The following is a 23,593-nucleotide window of genomic DNA, read 5'->3' as shown; positions in this document are numbered from 1 at the left end:
TGATCTGCTACTCATGTGGATCCACCAGCTTGTCAGCTCTGCCAGTGCATTTACTGAGGCCGTGAGATCCAGATCAGCAGTATCAAGGAGAGCCGACAGGAGAGGAAGGGTCGGTCTGGAGGTATTTTTCAGGTTGTCATCATTTCTCTCGACTCCTTGCGCTGCCACAGGAAACGCCATGTGTGTAGTCTTCCACATGAGACTAATCAGGAAGGTCGCTGCTCGCTGCTCCACATGATGGACGACATAAAGACACGTTTCATACACCAGCATCTGCTCCAGTGCCATTAGCCTTATTGATTTCATACTGCTGTTACACGGCAGCCTGATTGGATAAAAGATCCATCACAGGCCGGGATCTAAAAGCCTTTTTGATGCCTTAATGTGGTGGAAAGACAACCGCTCTGCTCATCCATGAGCTTTCTGTTTTTTTAAAGGGTTCATATCCTTCATGAGGAACTTTTTTCTGGTGTTTTTCTGGTGATACTGACTCCTGGCCTTTGTGTTTTATCTCTGAGTCAAATAAACACATTACATGCTGTACAACTGCTGCTTCCTCTAGCTCCTTTTGTTTCAGTTGGAGGGACGGCGTTACCGTGGTACGGGCCCTTTAAGACCAAGCACCCTCATTAGGGGCAAAAATATCCCGTCGATAAGTGCGACCCCGGTGTGGGTGAAGCGCTCAGGCTTTCTCCTTCAGTCTTTCGGCTCCGTGCAGTCGAGCACAACACCCTAATATTCATCCTCATGGATTATTGATGATGCCTACAACGCCTGATTAGCTATTTTGGAGAACAGCGGAGCTCACCGCTCTTTTTATAGAGCAGGAGCGACGCTGCTGCTGCTGCTGCTGAGAGCAGAAACGACAGGCTCCTTTCCTCTCAGAGCAATAAAAAGGACAAACAGGACTCCATGTTCCAGTCAAGGGGTCTAATAACTTTCTGCTCCTCTTCATCTTCCTACAGCCCACTCTTTTATTCAGCTCGTCCCTCAACCCTCTAAAACTAGGGACTGATACCCGGTCCTCCATGGGGATTGTTTCTGCGGATGGCGATGCATTAACATTTCTAAAACGTAGAAATCAGGAGCTAAAAAACAGGAATCAGCCAGTACCTAATACACAGAATGGACAAAAGTATTGGGACACCCTTATAACATCATTGAATCAGGGGTTTCATTCAGTCCCATTCAGCCACAGGTGTATAAAGTCTCCAGCTGACTCAGTAACTGCAGAGCTCCAGACCTGCTGTCCAAACTTTCTTGGTTTTTAATCTGGTGTGTAAGACCTTCGGTCCAGCTCCTGAAGACCTGACCAATAGGAGAGCTTGCATGGCTGATTCTGCCCAGATACCAGAGAGGTTTTCACTCTTGAAGCTTTTAGTTTTTTTATTTGTGTGAACTCTCTCTCTCTCTCTCTCTCTCTCTCTCTCTCTGTGTGTGTGTGTGTGTGGAAGGCTGGTCATTAGCTGAGGCCGCTGTTGAATATGCATGAGCCCGGCCCCCAAACTGCTCCACTCAGCGCTAAAGTCAGCAGAAGAGAGAGAGAGAGAGAGAGAGAGGCATGAAGACAGAAAAAGTGAGGGATAAAAGAGCGAGAGACAGAAAAAGAAAGAGTGAAGAACGTGCGAGAGGAAAAGAGAGAGTGAAAACAAACAAGGGGAGGACGAGAGCAAAACGTGGGGGAGAAGAGCGAGCGAGAGAGAAAAACAAAGAGAGAGAGAGATGGGGGTGAGAGAGCTAGAGACAGACTTGGAGGACAAATAAGAGAAAGAGAGTGTGGGGGGGAGTGAAAGATAAAGATAGAAGGGGGTGAGAGAGCTAGAGAGAGACAGAGAGAGTGAAGGAAAAGAAAGGGAGAGTGGGGCGAGAGAGCTAGAAACAGAGAGAGAGAGAGAGAGGTGTCGAGAGAGACAGCTGGAGTGTTATTCAGGGGTTCGGAGCCGACACAGCAGAAGGTGGCGCTCTTCACTGTAGATGATTGTCCTCCACGTGTGTGTGGACGGTCTCGGCCGGTCCGATTGTCATGTGATAATCACACGCTGTAAACGGCAGCTGGTGTTTTCAGTCGGAGTGAGGAAACACTGCGTGGAAAATAAAGGTAAAGGGCAGCAGTGAAAGGGTTCGAGCCGATTCTCTTTGCAGTGAGGCCAGGCAGGGCGGAGATGGAGGTGGATGCGGAGGCGGAGGCGTAGGCGCTGACAGGAGTGGTACGATAAAGTCATAATTACATTAAAACTCACACCGAAGTGTTTTTGGACGTTTCCCTGTTGTCTGAAAAGGTCTCCGAGTGTACCTGCGTCCGTGCAGCCGGGGAACGCAGCTCTCTGATATTGGCAGTGGCTGGTTGCCAGGCAACAGCAGCAAACAGCTCCGGAGAAGGTTAATGCGATGGCAGACGGATCGTGTGTGTGTGTGTGTGTGTGTGTGTGTGTGTGTGTGTGTGTGTGTGTGACACCATGCCAGAATGCACGGCTCATCAATCAATATCTCTTCCAATGGCTGAGCAGCTCCATTCAAACTGCCAATCACTCCATCAATCAGAGAGGGCGCTGTTCACACGACCGCCCGACCTGTCATTAGACATTCCCTCAATCAGGAATCGGGCTCGGAACCGCAGCAGCAAGCGGCCGGTCCGTGTTCTTGTGATGTCTTTATCCGGAGACAATAGGGGAGAAGGGTGGGTGAGGACCAAACAGCATGAGATATCAGTGATCAGGGGAGGAGCTAGAAATTTCAGGGGCGTATACTATGTCCAAATGTTTGTGGACACCCCTCCTAAGGGATGCATTCAGCTACTTTAGGTTGCACCCATTGCTGCTGCCATACATTGCTGCTTATTGTCCAGCCCCTGTGAAGAAGTACTGCCAATTGAGCTGTGGAGCAGTGGAGGAACTGTGTTCTCTGGAATGATGATGGTGGTGGAGCTCCATCCAGTACTTTTAGGATGGGATGAGTTGGGGTAATGATCATCCAACATCCTGACCTCACAAAAACGTTTGTCGTTGAATGCAATCAAATCCTCACAGCAATGCTCCTTCTCCAAAATCTAGTAGATGTAAGTCTTCTTCTCTGGACAGTAGAGATTTACAGTTACTCCAACAAAAGCAGGATCAGCTCTTTTTAATAGCCTTGATTTCAGAAGAAACAGTGAATCAGGCAGCTGTCCCAATACTTTTGTCCATATATAGTACAGTATAGGAGCTGTATGGGAGCCCTAAGGCTCCTCTCGTCCAGACTTCTAAGCTTAATAGAACAGAAAAATGTTTCTCTCATGCTTATCTAGTTGATAGGCGTGTCCACAGACTTTTGGACGCGTAGTGTTTCTGCTTTAAGCATTAGCCAGCTGTAGTGTCCTGTTGTGTCTTGACCCCTGCTGTGGACTTGGACTAAGGCTGTAGTCCACACACACATACACGCACCCACACCTGCGTCCTGGCTTTCTCACCTCTCGCGCTGCAGCCGGCCTGTGTGTGAACCGCAGGACCCGGATCATGCCGGGCTGGTTATGTGACTCGTTAGGAGGAAATGAAGGCCTTGTATTTCAGACGACCTCTCCTGCCCTAAAGCAGGACGTTTAGAGTGGTTGGGAGAACTGGCCGATAGTATTGCCTGGAAATCAATGCTGCTTAAGATATGACAGACCGTTTTGCAGCCAAGGACGCTCCGCCGAGCTGTTATTATTGCATCAGAGTGAGATGGAGACATGCTCAGCCACTGTAATGCCTCTGACGGCCAGGGCCGGTGGACGGTGGCTCGGGGGGGTCAGGGGGGTGGGGGGGTCTTTTCTCTCATTTCATTAAAGTCATGTTGGCTGGCCCCCTGGGGATTTGGAATGGCGGGCAGCTGCGAAGCATAGGTATATATGTGCCTATATACACACACTATATGGACAAAAGTATTGGGACATCTACTCATTCAGGGTTTTAAAAAGAGTCTCTCCTGCTTCTGTTGGAGTAACTGTCTCTACCGTCCAGTGTCTCTACTGTCTCTACTAGATTTTGGAGGAGGAGAATTGCTGTGAGGATTTGATTGCATTCAGTGACAAGAGCATTAGAGGAGGCCAGGGTGTTGGATAATGATCACCACCCCACCTCATCACCCCCAACTTACCCCAAAAGTACTGGATGGAGCACCACACACAGTTCCACTGCTCCACAGGGCTAAAAAAGCCCCCCAGCAGCATTGAGCTGTGGGGCAGTGGAAGAGCTGTGTTCTCTGGAATGATGGTGGTGGTGGAGCTCCATCCAGTAGTTTTGGATGGGATGAGTTGGGGTATTGATCCAACATCCAACATTCTGAGCTCACAAAAATGTTTGTCATTGAATGCAATCAAATCCTCACAGCAATGCTCCTCTAAAATCTAGTAGATTTAAGTCTTTTTCTCTGGACAGTGGAGACTTGAGAGTTGGAGTTACTCCAACAAAAAAAGGAGTACAACCACAGAAAAAACAATGAGTCAAGCAGGTGTCCCAATACTTTACAATATCCGTAAATAGTGCAGTATAGCTATAGGGAGGCCTTGGGAGTCTGGGAGGCCTAGGGCGCCTCATGTCCAGACTTCTAAGCTTAAGAGAACAGAAGCAATGTACAGTACAATGAAATCTTCACATAGTCCAGTTTAGAAGGCCGGGGTCAAAGTGCGGGGTCAGCCGTGTCAGCCTACAGTGTCCCTGGAGAAGGATTAGGGGCCTTGCTCATGACCTGAGATCTGAACCTACAACCCTGTGATCAAGAGCTCTGCACTCTGTAACCACTGGGCCTAAACGAATGTCTTTCTTTTAGCCTCTTAGATGTATTTTCTAGCTTACAGACACACACACACACACACACACGTGCACACACTCTTACCACTCACCCGCTCTCGGAAATAAGGTCTGAAGGGCAGAGAGCTTTTAAGTTCACTTCTATTTTTGCATCTCTTCCCCTTTTCTTCCTCCATCCCCCTTTCTTCTGTCCTCCCTCACACGGGAAAGCGCCTGCCTGAAGAGTGCTCTCGTAGTGGATGAAATAGGCTTGAAATTCACTCCTCCCGTTGCCTTACGCTCCTACACGATATGGACAAAAGTATTGGGACACCTGCCCGAAGGAGTTTATCCTGCCTTTGTTGGAGGTGACGCTGCATTGGGAACATGAGGAACTTATTTAAATGCATTTAACAGGCGTAGTACATTGTACCTGCCTTTAGGTTCAGCTGTCAATCATCAGTGTTCTCATTAAGTGTATTTAAGGCCATATTTTTAAAGCTTCGAAACACAGTGATCAGCTTTAACCCCAGTGCCTTTACCCCTTCTCCCATCCATCCTACCTCAGCCCATAAAAGCAGGCTGCTCAGTTTGCGTATGACACACCTCCTACATCATTAGGAGCCACAGAAAGTGCAATAAACCTGCAGCATGCATTAAAGCTTCTTATTATAGACTGGCGTTAGAGGTGAGGCCGTTTGCTGTACGTTCAGGATACACTGTTGAACTGCTTAGACCATCACTGATGGATTTAATGGATTTATTGTGTGTATAGATCCTGCTTTTGCTGGAGTAACTGTCTTTCTAACTGACTTTCTACCCATCCAAAAGTACTGGATGGAGCTCCACCACCATCATTTCAGAGAACACAGTTCCTCCACTGCTCCACAGCTCAATGCTGGGGGGCTTTATACCCCTCTAGCCCACACCTGGCATTATTAGGCAGCATGGAGCCAAAAGAGTCAATATGTTGATCTGCTCCAGAGAGTCCTAATCTATTGGCAGTACTTCTCTACATGGACTTGGGTGTAACTTGAAGTAGCTGAATATATATATTTATATATGCATTCATGAGAAGGGGTGTCCATAAACATTTGGACATGCTGCGTCTTCATTCACTAGTCTTATTCTGGAGCCGGATGAGTGTTAAGAGCTTCTGTCCACCTCAGTACGCTCTAATTCTGTGCTGGTCTCTCTCTCACTGTTCTCCGGCAGGTTTTCTGAGCACTGGGGATCAGTCGGCTAAGGGGAATTATGGCCTGTTGGATCAGATCCAGGCCCTCCGCTGGCTCAATGAGAACATCGGCCACTTCGGGGGCGATCAGGAGAGGATCACCATCTTCGGCTCTGGCGCCGGGGCGTCCTGCGTCAACCTGCTCATCCTGTCCCATCACTCCGAGGGTGAGCACCTTCATCATCAACACCACCACCACCACCGGGGTAATATTCACCACAGGGTGAATATTAATAACGCTCTAAATGTAGGTGTTGTGATATACACTGAGGAGGCGGAGCTACAGTCTCTCATTAGAGTGAATAATTATTAATAATGCTCTAAATGTAGGTGTTGTGATATACACTGAGGAGGCGGAGCTACAGTCTCTCATTAGAGTGAATAATTATTAATAATGCTCTAAATGTAGGTGTTGTGATATACACTGAGGAGGCGGAGCTACAGTCTCTCATTAGAGTGAATAATTATTAATAATGCTCTAAATGTATGTATTGTGATATACACTGAGGAGGCGGAGCTACAGTCTCTCATTAGAGTGAATAATAATTAATAACGCTCTAAATGTAGGTATTGTGATATACACTGAGGAGGCGGAGCTACAGTCTCTCATTAGGGTGAATATTAATAAGGCTCTAAATGTAGGTATTGTGATATACACTGAGGAGTCGGAGCTACAGTCTCTCATTAGGGTGAAGCTCTAAATGGGCGGAGCATCTACAGATCAGTTATCATCGTCAACACAGCAACTGTAGCTCAGACTGCATTACTCCACCTGCCATCTTTATTCTCACCCTTTTTTCCTGTAATTAGCATCGTCATGGTCATTCTGAACTTCCTGTGGTGTGTGTGTGTGTGTGTGTGTGTGTGTGTGTGGGGCTAAAGAGACGTGTCTGAATAGGGCTAATGACACTGTAGATTAGTGTTAGTTTAACAGAGCGCTGTAATGAGGGTGAAGCGAGCACGCTGCCTGCGTTTCGGACACATGATGAGAGTGTGTGTCGGTGGGACTGATTAATGACATGTTGGGGTGTATGTGTGTGTGTGTTTGTGTGTATGTGAATGTGTGTGTGTGTCAGATGGAGGCTGATTTATGGTGTTATCATGAGATCACACAGGCGGCTGAGTTTGATACGGGCTTATAATGAGAAGCGTGTGATAAATATGGATGGGTGTGAGACAGATTCATAATGAGGAGCATGTAAATATGGATATGTGTGTGTGTGTGTGTATGTGTGTGTGTGGAAAGAGAGAGAGAGAGAGAGAGAATGGTGCAGGAGCATTGAGCTGTAGCTGAGCTGACTCTTAATTGATTTCATAGGGATAGGAGCTAAGTGGGGGGGGGGGTAACACAGGGTCTGTGTGTGTGTATGTGTGCATGCGTGTGTGTGTGTTGAAATTTTTGTTAACAGTGTTCCATCTATGACTGTATCCCTTAGTAAGAGAAGTGCAGAGAAAAGTGCATGGGTGCAGTGTGTGTGTGTGGGGTGTGTGTGTGTGTGTGTGTGTGAGAGAGAGAGAAAGTAGGGTGGGAGGGGGGCTTTTAATAATTAATCGCAGAATCTTCAGAAAACATGGGGACATGAAGGCACTTTACATAACGCCAGCGCTGCATGTAGATGCCCCGCTCTCTGCCATCCTGAGCTAATGCCAACAACAATGCCAGCTAGAAAGTGGGTACAGCTGGCGCAGGCCTCCTATACTGCTGCCCTTTATAACAGCAAGCCAGCATTTTACACTACAGCTCGTCCTGCACCTCCTATAGGATAATCCCTCCCATATTTCATCATCCAGACACATTCAGAGTGAAACCAGTGGCTGTAGAAATCATGGACGGCTCAGCGTCTCTCAAAGGGGAACCCACCGCAGGTCAAGCGCCTCTGCTGGCCGGTTGCAGGATGATGTGTAGCTCCGCCCATCCTGAAATGTTTCAGTGACTAAACTCCACCCATTTCCCATCTCCTCTAAACTGTCTCTCCGTCTCCAGTGTCTCCAGATTCCAGCAGTTAGTCTCTCTGTGCTGATACTGACCCATCTTTAATTTCCCCCAGACATCAGTTTAACCCTTACTCTGCTCTATCAGAAGAAGGCGGGGCTACACTTAGGAATGAAGTGATTGACAGACAGACAGTCTTGTCTGGAGGAGAGCGCTCGTCTGCAGCAGGACCTGCATGGCGTCCTCTCTGGTCAGTACATGGAGGAGCTGAGCTGTAGAGGAACTGACATGAGCTGCACTTTTGCTGCATGGGCTGGTAGAGGAGTGTAAAGCCCCCCAGCAGCATTGAGCTGTGGAGCAGTGGAGGAACTGTGTTCTCTGGAATGATGGTGGTGGAGCTCCATCCAGTACTTTTGGATGGGATGAGTTGGGGAGTTAGGCATGATGAGGTGGGGTGGTGATCATCATCCAACATCCTGACCTCAATATCGCTTTTGACGCTAAATCCTCACAGCAATGCCGCTTCTCCTCTAAAACCTAGTAGAAAGTCTTCTTCTCTGGACAGTAGAGACAGTTACTCCTACAGAAGCAGGATCAGCTCTTTTAATAGCCTTGATTTCTGAAGAAACCGTGAATGAGCAGGCGTCCCAATACTTTTGTCCATAGGGTGTAATTCATTAGGTCGTTGACTGCAGTGTTTCCAATGGGTTCCCAGTCGAAATGACCCCATCATATGTGGGATATTTAAAGGGGAATTTGCTGGCGGACCCTAATAGAGCCCTATTAAAATAAAAGCACTCAGCATAGAAAGTGCCTCATTATGTTCGCCGCTTTCCTCAGGACTGTTCCAGAGGGCCATCGCCCAGAGCGGCTCGGCCATCTCCAGCTGGTCCGTTAACTACCGACCGCTCGACTACACCAAGATCCTGGCCAAGAAGGTGAGTTTCGGAGCGGGCAGGGTTGTACGCTGTGTTTATCGTGATACACTGAAATAGGTTCAACTCAAACGTAGCATTACGCTGTACACCAATCAGCCATAACATTAAAACCACTGCCAGGTGAAGTGAAGAACACTGATGATCCAGTTCCAGCGAGTGGCAGCGATGAACAGTCAGGTCTTGAAGGTGATGAAGGTGATAAAGCAGGAAAAATGGACAAGCGTAAGAATCTGAGACACGTTGACAAGAACCAAACTGTGATGTTCTAGATAGACGACTGGGTTGGAACCTCCAGAACATCAGCAAGCAGGTCTTGTGGGGGTTCCCAGCATGCAGTGGTCAGCACCTACCAAAAGTGACTGATGCTCATGGAGGCCCCGTCCACCTCACAGCTTACAGGGCTTGAAGGATCTGCTGCTAACATTAGTTACCACAGCAGATCACCTTCAGAGGTCTTGTGGAGACCATGTCTGGAGCGGGTCGAAATGTTCTGGCAGCAGAAGGGGTAGGCATTAGGTGGTTATTAATTAATGTTATGGCTGATGGTGTATATGGTATATATGTGTCCACTCCAGCACTGTGAATCACCAGACAGACCGTACTTCTGAGTGTATGATGGGAATCCTCAGTATCTCCACAGCACTGAATAAAAGGGCAGCATCATGCAGAGTTCCTCACCCGTTCCTCAGGTGGGCTGCAGTAACAGCGACACGGCTGACCTGGTGGACTGTCTGCGGAGGAAGAGTTTTCGTGAGCTGGTGGATCAGGACATCCAGCCCGCGCGGTACCACATCGCCTTCGGACCCGTGGTGGACGGAGACGTAGTGCCGGACGACCCCGAGATCCTCATGCAGCAGGTTGGGGATAAGTCTCTCTGTTTAATAACACAGTAATTCATTCATTACACACAGTTATACAGTGGCTAGTTCCGACAGACTGACTGCTGTGTCTGAGAACAGCGCATTTTCCCACCGCATCCTTCCACTGACCCTTGGCTGCTAAGCAACAGCAGTCGGCGCTTTGCTCTATGTTTGTGGCGGGACTACTTTTTCTGGTGGAAGAAACTGGTAAAGAGCACTGCAGCACTTTACTGTGCAGCTATTATTTCATTAATAACCTGCAGAAACTACTGGGAATTATTCAGTATCTACTGTAAAGTATTCAGACCCTGCGTCCTCATATGGGGACAGTATATTTCTGCTTCTCTGCACCATAATGACCCTTTGGCCTCATATGAGGACATTGTTTTTTGCAAAATCGACTTTCTGTATAAAGATTAAGTTTAATTTTTATACTTCTACTAATCCTACTAATCCCAAATAGGAGAAATAAAAAATGCACACCAAGCAAAAGTCCGGGTCTCAGGAGGTTAAGTACTTTATATTTTTCAGTAGCTACAAAAATTGATTATCCGCTATTAATTATTTAGTAAATACTATAAATTATTATGCAGTATGCACTATAAATTACTTTTAAATTACTAATATTATTATTATTATTATTATTAGATGTTCAGTAGTTATTATATAAATTTATTTAGCTTCTACTATTACATACTCAGTATCCACTATGAATGATTCAATAATTACTTTTTATTTTTTAGTAGCTACAGGAATCATTGACTATCCTCTATGCATTATTTAGATACGACTATAAATTATTCAGTATCTACTATGAATTATTTTCTATTAATTATGCAGCATCCACTAGAAATTACGAAGTTTTTTCTATTAATTATTTAGTACCTAATAAAAGTAATTTCACAGAAACTATTGTATATTTACAATGATTTAGTATCTACAATAAATAATTCAGTTACTCATATGGATTGTTTAGTAATTACTTATATTTTTCAGTAGCTTTAAAAATTGATTATCCACTATGAATTATTTAGTAAATACTGTGTACTATGAATAACTTTTTTCAGTGGTTACTGTTAATTTATTCAGCATCTACTATAACTCATCATTTCATCTCATTTTTCAGTAGATACAGGAATTATTGACTATCCTCTATACATTATTTAGTTACAACTATAAATTAATCAGTATCTACTATGAATTATTGAAGCATTAAGTATTTTCTATGAATTATGCAGCATCTACTACAAATTATGCAGTTTTTACTATTAATTATTTAGTAACTACTAAAAACTATTTCAGTAGCCGCAGGAATTATTGTATGATGTAGTATCTACTGTAAATTATTCGGTTACTCCTATGGATTGTTTAGTAATTACTTTATATTTTTCAAAAATGGACATTCCACAATGAATTAATTAGTAAATACAATAAATTATTCAGGATCCAAGATTTATGCAGTATGTACTAAAAAATTAATATAATTAGATGTTCAGTGGTTTCTGTACATTTATTCAGCATCTACTATAACATATTCTGATTATTTAGTAATTACTTTTCATTTTTCAGTAGCTACAGGAATCACTGACTATCCTTTATACATTATTCAGTATCTACTATAAATTATTCAGTATCTACTATAAATTATTCAGTATCAACTATAATTTTTTTTGTAACTACTAAAAACTATTTCAGTAGCCACAGAAATTATTGTGTATTTACAATGATTTAGTATCTACTATACATTATTCAGGATCCACTATGAACTATGCAGTAGCTAGTAAGGACAAATCAGGATCCACTGTGAATTATTCTCTGTTTACTATAAACGACTACAAATGAAATATTCAGAAGTCACTGTGACTTCTTCAGTATTTACTATAAAGGTCAGTGAGCTTTAATTCTAACAGCTGCTGGTAAAATGCAGCAGTCTACAGCAGGACAGCCCGATCTTCAGTGTAACTCAGCGAGCTGTTCGGTGTGTGCTCCGTCTGTATGCACGCCTGAAGGTGCCTTTGCTATTTTGACTGGAGGCATTGTTAGTGTCACACTGTAGTTTTCCATACAGCGCCTGCTAACTGGGTCGTTGTCTGGGATGCATATGTGTTGTCCATACGCGGATTGGACTGCAGGCGCTGTTCGTGTCAGTTAGCGATATGTGGGTCATTATTTCTAATTTATATATGTTTTCTATATATAGTTTTGACTTGCGGCGTTGTCGAATAGTCTGATTAGGGACGGGACGACAGTTCGGTGACACTTTGATTGAACTTTCAATGGAAGTTAATGTCAAAAATAATATTCAGGTCATTTCTGAGCATTTCTGTTGGTCCGTTCATTATAAAATTCTGATACAATATAAAGAACGACTGCAGATTCGCATTAGATCAAAATTTAAAAACATAATTTACATATAATTTAGCTTTGAATACTGAATAAAAAAGCAGTATTTGAGTATTTATGCAGTACTTATGTCAGTGTTTATTATATAAGGGGATTTATACTGTTATAAAGCATCTTTACATTTACATTTACAGCATTTAGCAGATGCTCTTCTCAGAGCGACTTACAACCTCAGATAGTTTAAATAGACTAAAAATTCAAAGCTCCTCTAATCTTAGACTCTACTAAACACACGTCAATTACTGGAGGGCGTTCCTAACCAGAAACAACGATTAAATGAGCAGGTGTCCCAATACTTTTGTCCATATAGTGTAATTTCAGTGTGATTGTGATTCCAGATTTGATTGATTATGATTATGACTGTCCTACAGGGAGAGTTTCTGAACTATGACATCCTGCTGGGGGTGAATCAGGGCGAAGGTCTGAAGTTTGTGGACGACAGTGAAGGAGAGGACGGCATCTCCGCTGCATCGTTCGACTACACCATATCGAATTTTGTGGACAACCTCTACGGATACCCAGATGGTGTGTATGCCTCACAGACACACACACACCCACACTTACTCAAGCACATACAGTATTCTCAAATAGCCATTTCAAGGTAACTTGGATAGCTTTACTGCTCTCTCTCTCTCACTCTCTCTCTCTCTCGCTCACACTCTGTGCTGATGAAGGTGCTTATTATCAATAGGTGAATAGGTTGTGATCCCTGGTGATGCCACAGCCATCCATGTCTGGGAGTCCCAGAGGGCCTAAATGTCTTAAATGTGGACAGAGAGCGTAACCAAGGTCCAAGGTAGCGTAGCTGAGCTGTCCATGGTGCTGGATTACGGCTCTAGTCTCTTCAGGGGGTTTAGGTCCAAATCCAATCGCTCCCAACATGTTTGGGCAGCCAGGGCCTTAAGGTTAAGGAAGTGGGTTGGGTGTGGCTGGAAGGTTGCCAGTCTATTTTCTAGACCAGTGTTTCCCAAAGCATGCAGTCTTCAGCCCATTCTATATATTTCGTCTCTCTGTCCCTCAGGTAAAGACATCCTGCGAGAGACGATTAAGTTCATGTACACGGACTGGGCCGATCGAGACAACGGGGACATGCGGCGGAAAACTCTGCTCGCGCTTTTCACCGACCACCAGTGGGTGGCGCCTGCGGTTGCCACGGCGAAGCTGCACGCCGAGTTCCAGTCTCCGGTCTATTTCTACACCTTCCACCACCACTGCCAGACGGAGGCGCGGCCGGACTGGGCCGACGCGGCGCACGGAGACGAGATCCCCTACGTGTTCGGGGTGCCCATGGTGGGGGCCACCGACCTCTTCCCCTGCAACTTCTCCAAAAACGATGTGATGCTCAGCGCCGTCGTGATGACCTACTGGACCAACTTCGCCAAAACCGGGTCAGTGTGTGTGTAGGCTGTTTGGGAACAGGACCCTTTTACCTGTTTATCTGAAACAGCTACACTATATGTCCAAATGTTTGTGGACACCCCTACTGCCAAAAGAATAGGACTCAGATAAACATAAACTTGAACACCATGCCTACCTAAAACCCTGCATGGGCTAGAGGGGGTATAAAGCCCCCCAGCAGCATTGAGGAGCTGTGGAGCAGTGGAAGAACTATGTTCTCTGGAATGATGGTGGTGGAGCTCCATCCAGTACTTTTGGGATGGGTTAACGTAGTGATCATCCAACATCCAGACTTCATTCAATGCTTGTCACTGAATGCAATCAAATCCTCACAGCAATGCTCCTCCAGAATCTAGTAGAAAGTCTTCGTCCTGGACAGTAGAGACAGTTATTTCATTCAAAAGCATAATCCACATTTTTTATATCCTTCATTTCAGAAGAAACAATGAATGAAATGGTGTCCAAATACTTTTGTCCATATAGCATGTATTCAGTAGGATGAGGAGGAAGCTTAAAACTAATGTTTAAAACAGCATTAGCCGCCTCTGAGGCCTGAATTTAAGTCCATGGTTATTGTAGATTTTAGGACGTCCTCATTCAGAGACGTTTACAGAAGGGACATGTTTGCGGCAGTGAGAAACACTGAACCCATGAAATGCCCAAAATTCCCAAACACTCCCAAACAGGACACAGTGTGTTTTTTTTTAAGCCAGACGTCACCTGATATGTCCATTAACACCTAGTTTTTAAAGCTTCGTTTACGGGTACAGTCCAATCAGATTTCTCTCCTACATCCACAGCAGACTTGATCTTTTCTTTGAAGTCTAAACATCAAAAGGTAACATCCAAACAGATCATTTCTGTTCTGATTTGGAACACATTCAAATACACCAACACAGCCGCGTCGTCAGAGCGGAAAACGCTGATGGTGTGACTAAACGCGTAAATCCGATCAGGTAAAGCTGGAAAAAACAAATCTGATCTGTATATTTAACCCCGTAACTGACATGAGCCTCAAACAGCCTTAGTGGAGGAAGAACCTCAGCTTGCAAGAAAATGGGGTGTCCTCATCTGATCTGATCTGATCTAAAGACTGTAATTGAACCCCTTAAACTCTGTCTGTCTGTATGGGGGCTCAAACTTCAGTTCCACTCTCTGCAGACCTCATACATTCATTTCATCGAAGAAACTGATTCATCATCCAATATGATTCACACCACATGTTTAATACTTAATCATTTAATAATTAATCATAGATATTTATAATAGTGGATATTTAATAATGCTTCATGTATACTAAATATTGAATAAAGGAACCAACTAACCCATAGTAGATACTAAATAATTCATACTGGATATTGAATCATTCATCACAAATACTGAATCATTAATAGTGGATCCTAAATAATGCATAGCAGATTATGAATAATTCATAGTAGATATAGAAAAAAAAACATAGTGGATATTGAATCATTCATAGTGGGTGATAAACAATTCGTAGTAGATATTTTATCTCTGGTGGCTCAGCGGTGGAGCTCCAGGCTATTGATGACAGGGTTGTGAGTTCGATACCCGGACTTGGCAAGCTGCCACTGTTGAGGCCTTGAGGAAGGCCTCACTTCACCCACTCTCTAGAGTTGGCTGCCCACTGCTCTGTGTGTGTGTGTGTGTTCACTACCACAGATGAGTCAAATGTGGAGGACACATTTCACTGTACAGTGACAGATATGTGCACCTTTAATGGATACTTAAGATACTAAATAATTCATAGTGGATATTTAATTATTAATTACAGATACTGAATACTGACTCATTCGTACTGGATATTTGATCATTAATAATAGATCCTAAACAATTAATAGACAATTAATATGGACACTGAATAATTCATAGTAGTTACTGAATGTATGTCAGAGTAGATAGTTACTGGATATTTAATACTGGATAATTGAATAATTGAATTGGATATTGAATAATACATAGTAGTTAATAAATAATTCATAGTGGATCCTGAATAATGTAATAGTTCAGCTCTTTAACTCTGTTTTTTACATGTCTGTCCGTGCAGTGATCCGAATGTCCCGGTGCCGCAGGACACCAAGTTCATCCACACTAAGCCCAATCGCTTTGAGGAGGTCATTTGGACCAAGTTCAGCTCCAAGGACAAGCAGTACCTACATATCGGCCTGAAGCCTCGTGTCCGCGACAACTACCGGGCCAATAAGGTGGCATTCTGGCTGGAGCTGGTGCCTCACCTGCACACGCTGCACGAAGAAATCTTCAACTCCATCACCACCCGATTGCCGCCCGGAGGGGTGGGGGTTGGATTCCGGGGAAAGGTTCCGGTGCCGGGTCCAGGGACGCGATCCACAAGGCATCCGGTGGTGTCCACCTACCCGCCGGACCCAGATCCGGAAGGTTCAGAGCGCCCGCGGTTCTCTCCGTTTCCGGAGGCCACGCGGGATTATTCGACTGAGCTGAGCGTGACGGTTGCCGTGGGAGCGTCGCTGCTTTTCCTCAACGTCCTGGCCTTCGCCGCACTCTACTACAAGCGCGACAAGCGGCACGAGCTCCTCCAGCGCAGGCACCGTCGCCTGTCACCTCAGCGTGGCGCAGGTGGCCCGGCCGGAGGCATCGCAGGCATAGCGGGCATGGCTCCGCCCCACAACGACCTGGCGCTCAGCCAAGAGGAGGAGCTAATGTCCCTCCAGATGAAGCAGCAAAGGGTGGAGTTGGACCACGGTACCCCATTGGCGCCGCGCAGCCTCCACGGCGACCTGGAGCCCCTGCGCCCGCCCGTGTGCCCGCCGGACTACACGCTGGCGCTGCGGCGGGCGCCCGAGGACGTGCCGCTCATGACGGCCAACGCCCTCTCCATGATGCCCAGCACCATCACCGGCATGCAGCCCCTCCATGCCTTCAACACTTACCCCCCTGCCCCGGCCCCCAGCTCCAGCCACAGCAACAACGCCCTGCCCCACCAGCACTCCACCACACGTGTATAGTAGTAGCGCCTCCAGAAGGGGGCCAAGCACCTCGGCCTCTGTGAAGTCGGCCCCCCAGCACGAATGGGAAACGAATAGATGTATTTTGTTTACTGTGTTCGTGCTGATTTGTGCTGCTCTAAAAATCTGAACTTGTGTTGCTGTGTTTTCTGAAAATTTACCCCTAACTGCCCCTAACTGCCCCAGACTGCCCCTAACTGCGGCAAAATAGTCCGGATTGTTTTGCTAGGTTTGTACGGTGATGGTTTTGAAAAATTTAGGAGCCCAGATGAATTCTTTTGATAAAGTAAATGAACACTGTTAAAGTTTCTAAAGGTACCGCTCGCTCCCCGGTCCAGATACAGCACGTCATCCTGCCTGCACAACAGCTCCATGTGGAGTTTCTTCAAAATAAATGTGCTTATATCAGCTTATTCAGCCAACAGCCATTAAACCCTGCCCATTAGCACTGACGCTGTTTCAGGCCAGACTGCTTGTAAGGGGATCCAGTCAGCACAGAGCTCATTTGCATATGTCAGTCTACAGTAACAAACAGCAGTTCCTAAACTTCTTAAAAATGCAAAAATAAAGACTGGAAGCTACTCGTCTCCCAAATATTTTTCAAAATATCTGAATAACTGCTACATTACTGCTAAAATACTATGCTCTTGAAATATTGCAAAAATATTAGCTACAGCCTATAAAATTCCTGAATAATTGCAAACGATATTTGTTAAAAACTCTTAAATACCTGATTAATTGCCAAATACTTGCTTCCAGCTCCTTAAAATCCTGAATAACTGTTCAAATATTTGCCTGACTTACTACTAAAACTACAAACATTTCGAATTATTGCCAAATAAAAAAAGATCTGAACAATTGCTAAAATATTCACAAAAATTGTGAAACTCTCATATCATTGATAAAATATTTGCTAAAAGCTCCTAATGTCCCTAATTCATTGCTTAAATATAAAAAAACCAAATTGCAAAAAAAGACTAAACATTTATAAATTCTCAAATAATTGCTAAAACAATCACTGAAACTAACTTTTAAATGCATAAATTATTTTCATTATTTTGATCATTAGTAAAGGTTCATCTCTCAGAAAGCTCACCCGACTTTAACAGCAGCTCAAATCAGCAGAGGTCAGCAGGTGTTCATCAGGGGCGTTCGTTTTCTGATCGTACAGGGCGCCAAATTCATGGTGGCAGCAGCTCGCTTACCCTCTGGACACGGACTCTGCAGAGATACTGTCCACACACACACACACACACACACACACACACTTCTCCTGCCCTTTTACCTCTGACCCCACTCTTCTCTTCGGCGAGCTCTTCAGCCGGAGGACAGAAGAGTTTCCTGCTGAGAACCTGAGGAACGACTCGGCCGCTCACTCTGCCCTCGCCTCACCGTCCGCTTGCATTCTCCCCCTCGCGCTTCCTCTCTCTCTCTCTCTCTCTCTCTCTCTCTCTTTCTTCTCCCTCGCTCGGCCACGCCCTCTGCTCCTCCCCTTTGTCGTTATTACTTTCTCCTTTTTCTTGTTTTTCAGTCGTCTGGGTTTTTAAACACAGAACTCAGATTTTGCCAACGTCAAACACTTTTATAACGACCGAACGGTGAAAAGATAAGCGTGTGTTATCCAGACACACTCGTACACCGACGAGATTAAGACAAAAACTACGAGAAAAAAAAAAAAGATTCCGATATCGTTTTTACCAGCATTTCTGTGCCAAGTACTGTGATGATAAACCGTCCAATCAGACGCCGAGTCTGCTGGGCCGACTTGGAGTTGGAGCGGGGACCGCCCGAACCGGATGGCGTTCAAGGAAATTGCGTCTAAGAAAAAAAAAAGTGCCAAAACCTTGTTTTTGCATTTCTTTTTTCTTTTATGTTCTGATTTGCGTTTGTTTGTTTGTTTGTGTTTCCTCTGGTTTTGCACTGTCGCTGGTCTCTGCTTATGAGAAGAGATTTATGAAAATATAAGAAGAATATCTATACAAAAAGTCTATAGAATTATAAAATTTATATCTTGTTTGCTCTCTCTCTCTCTTTCTGTCTTTCTCTCTCTCTCGCCCCCTCTCTGTCTGTTTCTCTCTCGGGGAAATTTGCATGATTTATTTTTTAAAAGAAAAAAAGAGGAAAAAATGGACAGAAATGTTCCGCACTCCAGATTTCAGACTTCCTTTCTGTCTCGTTTTGATTATCGCTCGTCTCTTTTCCCCCTCTCTCTCTCTCTCTCTCTTTCTTTCTTTTTTCCTTTTAAACATCTGCTCTATTTTTGTGCACTTCATTCAGAGCTCCTTTTCTTCTGTAGATACTTCAAAAGCATATCAGGAAAATGGAAACTGATTATGATCACACAATTAAACAAAAAAAAAATGATAATAAAGGATGAACAGATCCCGTCTTTTTTCCCCCTCCATTTCTCATTAAACCCGTTTGACCCGCCCCCCCAAAACGGACCTCCCCGCACCGCCCGCCCCCTTCCTTCTTGTTCTGTAGCACCTTACTATCCTCACCTCTGCTGTAAATTCCACTGTACTCACCACACAAGCGTGAAGCGGTCAGGACTCCCTCTTTCTCTCCTTCTGTGTTCTCGCTCGCTCGCTCTCTCTCGTGCTTTCTCTCTCTCTCCTTCTCTCTCTCATACTCAGACGGCCAGCTTGCTCCAGCGTTCTCCCGCACCTTCGCGGCATCGAGGAGGAGGCAAAGAGAAGAGAAGAGACAATAATGGGTGAGGAGAACAGCGCAGCCCGCCGGGCCTCGAGGTCAAGGCCTCAGGTTCGGGCCTCCGGGTCGGCCTGGTTGAGTCACAGGACTCTGCGCCATTGACTCTGCGCTTGTATCAGAGCTGGCGTGGCGCAACCACGGCAGGGCCACAGTGGAAGAAACCGCCGTTAGCTCCTCTCACACACACACACACACACACACAGATATACACACTCACCTGACCCACGCCAGTCATCGCCATCTTGCCCACGCTCAGCGGACAGACGGACACTGCTTTCTACTGGACAGAGAGACACAGCAGAACAGAATCACGGAAAAACTCTACTGTTTTTTTTCATGGTGTAAAAGAGGAGACCTGGTCTTTGTAAATATTCTGTTCATGGTTCGGTTTGCAGGTGGACGGTCCGAAAACACCAGATGCGAGTCAAGTTGCGGGTCACCCGGGAAGGGAGTAGCCACTGCGGTTGGCCTTTCCTTCGTCCTTCTTAGACGCTTTGTTGATTTTCTGAGCAGAGTTTCAAAACAACCTGGAGGCAATTCAGAGACACACACCGTGGGTGGCCAGTTTATTGGAAACACCTACCTTGTGCAAGCATTTGTTGGCTATTTCACCAAATAAAGGGATGGTTTATATGGGGTGTCTACATACATTTGGACACAGACAGATTTTATATATTATATACTACACAGAGAGAAGTACTGCCAATAGATTAGGACATAAGATAACCCTGCTCCTAATGCCAGGCGTGGGCTGGCATTGAGCTGTGGAGCAGTGGAAGGTGATGGTGGAGCTCCATCCAGTACTTTTGGATGGGATGAGGTGGGATGGTGATCATCATCCAACTAACTGACCTCACTTCTGAACTCTCTTGTCGCTGAATGCAATCAAATCCTTACAGCAATGTTCCTCCAAAAGCTAGCAGAAAGCCTTCTTCCCTGGACTTGGACAAAAACATCGGAGGAAAAGAAATAATAAAATAAGCTGGCGTCCCAATACTTTAGTCCATACTCTGTGTATGGTGGGTGTTTCCAATAAAATGTCCGCTCGGTTCTGAACGTTCAGGCTGGACTGGATTACATCCCTGGCACATTCTTGGGGCTCCAGAATGATAGACTGCTAAAGCTAGAACATGCTAATGCTGCTGACACGTAATGGAAGCCTGTAGCCACCGGTTAGCATAATGTCGTTTCGCTAATGCTAATCATGAGCCATTTGCTTTCATTCATTGTTAGCAACATTAGCATTATTGACTGGGCCACTGCTTTAAAGAGGAGACGTCCTCTGAGGAGACGGGACACTGTTTAAAGCTGCACTCTTACAGATAAAGGTTCCTTAGAAAAATGGTTCTAGATTGGTTGCAATGGTTCTAGCAGGCAAAGCCTTTAGAGTCTGAAAAAGAGATGAGAACCACACAATGCTAAGGTTCTACACCGCTGTATGGGTTGTCTCTAAAACTCTACATCGTGTAGAGGTTCTTTAAACTTTAAAAAGGTTCTACAAACACATACACACACCATTTGAGGTTCTCTAAAGAACCCTCCATTGAAAAGTTCTGAACCAAAGTGGTTCTTCTAAATATGCTTTTGTCGCACTTGTTGTTAATAGTGTATAGAACCTTTACATCATGTGGAGGTCAACTGAAAGGTTCTTTAGAGAAACAAAAGTGGTTCTTCTGAGAACCCTTTATGGCACCATTGTTTAAACATTTTTAAACAGAGTGAACAGAACCTCCACCTTATGTGGACGGACTTTAAAAATGTTCTACACACTTGATTCACAAAAATGGTTCTCTACGGTGCAATCGGTTCAAAAGGTCGAGAACCTGAGAACCCGAGAACTCTTTTTGGCACCTTTATTTCTAAGAGTGCGTAGGATCTTTACATTATGTGGAGGTTCTTTCTTTGAACTTTAAAGAGGCTCTAGACACTTCCAGATCTCATCTCAGTCGTGGTTCTTCAGGGAACCATCCAGTGGTTCTTCTAGGCACCTTTATTAAAGAGTGTGTGGAGTGTGTATTTAGGTGACGTGGAGGTTCTCTGAACTTTGAAGAGGTTGTTCTTATGGGGCTCATGTGTTTGTTTTAGTGACCTCTAAAGAACCAGGCCGCAGAACGTTCTTTGGGGAACCGAAAGTGTGGGTCAGCCGACGTTCAGGTGTGTTTTCAATCTAAAGGGAGATCGGCCACCTTTAGCCTTTTTATTTATATCTTCGTAAAAGGGGGCTTCAATTTTTAAACTCTTAAGTCGGGGTCTTCACTCGGAGCGGCCTGCTCTCAGGGTCTTGATTTTTGGGTTGTATTTTTTCCCCCCTCAGTCATTATTTCTCCAATTGACTAAAACAACACTGTGGGTTTGAACTGCTACTCGAACCGTCGTGAGTTTATTATAGAGGTTTCGACTAAACTGACCCATTGGAGATTAGCTGGGAGGGGCCGTGATTTCTGGCTTATCTCTTTTGCTGTGAATTTGAGCTGCATATTATATTTCAGAATAGAGAATTTAAACTGTCCATATTTTTCTAAAGAGCAAAAACGGGGCGAACGGGGAAAGCGTCCAGTGTGGCAGCGGCCAGACGCACGAAGCACACTTTCACCAGGGGTTTCATGGTGATCCTCTAAAGTCTGCCGTTGCCATGTATGTAGTGAAAACAGTGGAAAGGTGGGAGGTGTTGGGGGGGGAGGGGGGGAGGGGAGGTTTAAAAAAAAATTAAAAATAAAAAAATAAGGTATTTACTAAGTGCAACTGTTCAAATATCAATGCTGGGTTGCCAAAAAATAAATAAAAGACTTGCACCTGTTGGTTTTGCGTTTTGTTCAGTTTCAGCGGAAAAAAGTGCTAGAGATGAAGGGGGGTGGGAGGGGGGGGGTGGCATTAATATTTCTATTTCATATAAAGGCTATTACACACTGTATGTTGTGTATATGAACTGGAGAACATTAAAAGACATTATTAAACAGACTGGCATCTCTGCCTCCTCACTCCGCTGATGCTCAACGCTGTATTATTTGACACTTCATGGCATATCTTCTTATTATATGGATTTTTTTTATTATTATTATTATTATTATTATTCATGTTGTGTAGATGTTCACTTACTTCCACATGGTTAAATGCTTGTCCCAGTGTACACCACACATAAATACATCTACAAGGATGAAATATAATCACATAATTACACAAATATCTTAATATTTTTAAATGGGGTCTAAAAAGTCGCTAAATATAGCGACAAAGTCTGCACAGGGGAACCGGCTCCATATTAATGGGGTTTTAAGAATGGGACATCATGGCAGCTCCTGTAGGTGTAGCATGTAGGTGTCCCAATACTTTTGTCCATATTGTGTTTGAGCAGTTTAGCTCTGCTGATGTAGAGGTTATACGCTGTGTTTGAGCCCAGACTGAATGAGACAATTAATTAATTAATCCTGAATCCAAAACACACACATCAAATTCAAGAACTAAATGTAGGACAAGAGCTCTGTAAGTCAGGAATCAGTCTAGTGCCTGGTTCCTCGCAGTACCAGCTTCGGCCTCTAGATGGCCTAGTAGTCACCCTGATGGCTCAGCTCAAGGCCGTCTTCCTTCACTGAGTGCTGCACTGACCCAGAACCTTTGCTCTGAGAAGTGCAGTGTAAAGAGGGAGCATATAGACTTCACACACACACACACACACACACACACATCCGCCCAACCCAACCCCTTAAACCAATCACACACACATTATATACATTATACACACACACATTCTGCGTTCTACAGTGACCTGATGCTCCCTGGCCACTTTATCAGAAACCCCTTTCTTCCTAGTAGTTCCACCTTGACCGTAGGTCATCTGTTTGTGTAGACCTTCAAAAGGGGGCAGTTTCTGATCACACAGCCACTCTTGCTTGGATATTTTTGGGAATGGACCCCCTCCCGGTATGCAGTGGTCAGCGCCTACCAAAAGAGTCCAAACGGTGAACCGGCTACAGGGTAATGGGTGCCTAAGGCTCACTGATTGATGCTCATGGAGGCCCCACCTCACAGGTATCTGTGGTCCAGATAAGAGGTCTTGTGGAGGCCAGGCCTCAACTGGTCAGATCTGTCATTGCGGCACAAAGGTGACTTACTCGGGTTAATTAGTCGGGTGGTACTAATGTTATGGCTGATCGATAGAACTTAACATTTTGGCTAAAAGTGGAATTCCATTTGTACTGGTGTGTGGAGCTCTAGCCTCTCGTGTTGTAAACTAAAGAAGCACACGTCAGATACCAAACACGTCTTGGCCGATCGGCTGCGTTCGGGCTCAGTGATCAATCACGGCCCTTTGATTTTTCACTGAACTGTTTCTTTAAAAGGAGCCGTAACCGGCTGCGGGACGGGCCGCTC

At 44.9% G+C, this 23,593-nt stretch overlaps 1 protein-coding gene across 2 annotated transcripts in view; it reads left to right on the top strand.

The window, feature by feature from the left end:
- Window positions 1-18,896, top strand: part of nlgn2b (neuroligin 2b) — a 55,229-nt gene extending 36,333 nt beyond the window's left edge. For both annotated transcript variants that reach the window (XM_072659674.1, XM_072659675.1), the window contains exons 5-10: window positions 5,958-6,143; window positions 8,750-8,847; window positions 9,537-9,704; window positions 12,482-12,635; window positions 13,132-13,498; window positions 15,577-18,896. In XM_072659674.1, the coding sequence (XP_072515775.1) occupies window positions 5,958-6,143; window positions 8,750-8,847; window positions 9,537-9,704; window positions 12,482-12,635; window positions 13,132-13,498; window positions 15,577-16,513 (1,910 nt within the window). In that variant the 3' untranslated portion in view covers window positions 16,514-18,896. The remainder of the gene's footprint in view (window positions 1-5,957; window positions 6,144-8,749; window positions 8,848-9,536; window positions 9,705-12,481; window positions 12,636-13,131; window positions 13,499-15,576) is intronic.
- Window positions 18,897-23,593: the final 4,697 nt, after the last annotated feature.

The sequence above is a fragment of the Salminus brasiliensis genome, chromosome 16 (genome assembly GCF_030463535.1).
Source record: "Salminus brasiliensis chromosome 16, fSalBra1.hap2, whole genome shotgun sequence".
Lineage (NCBI taxonomy): Eukaryota > Metazoa > Chordata > Actinopteri > Characiformes > Bryconidae > Salminus > Salminus brasiliensis.
Note: the sequence above shows the minus strand (reverse complement) of the source record. Positions and strands in the feature narration are given on the sequence as shown.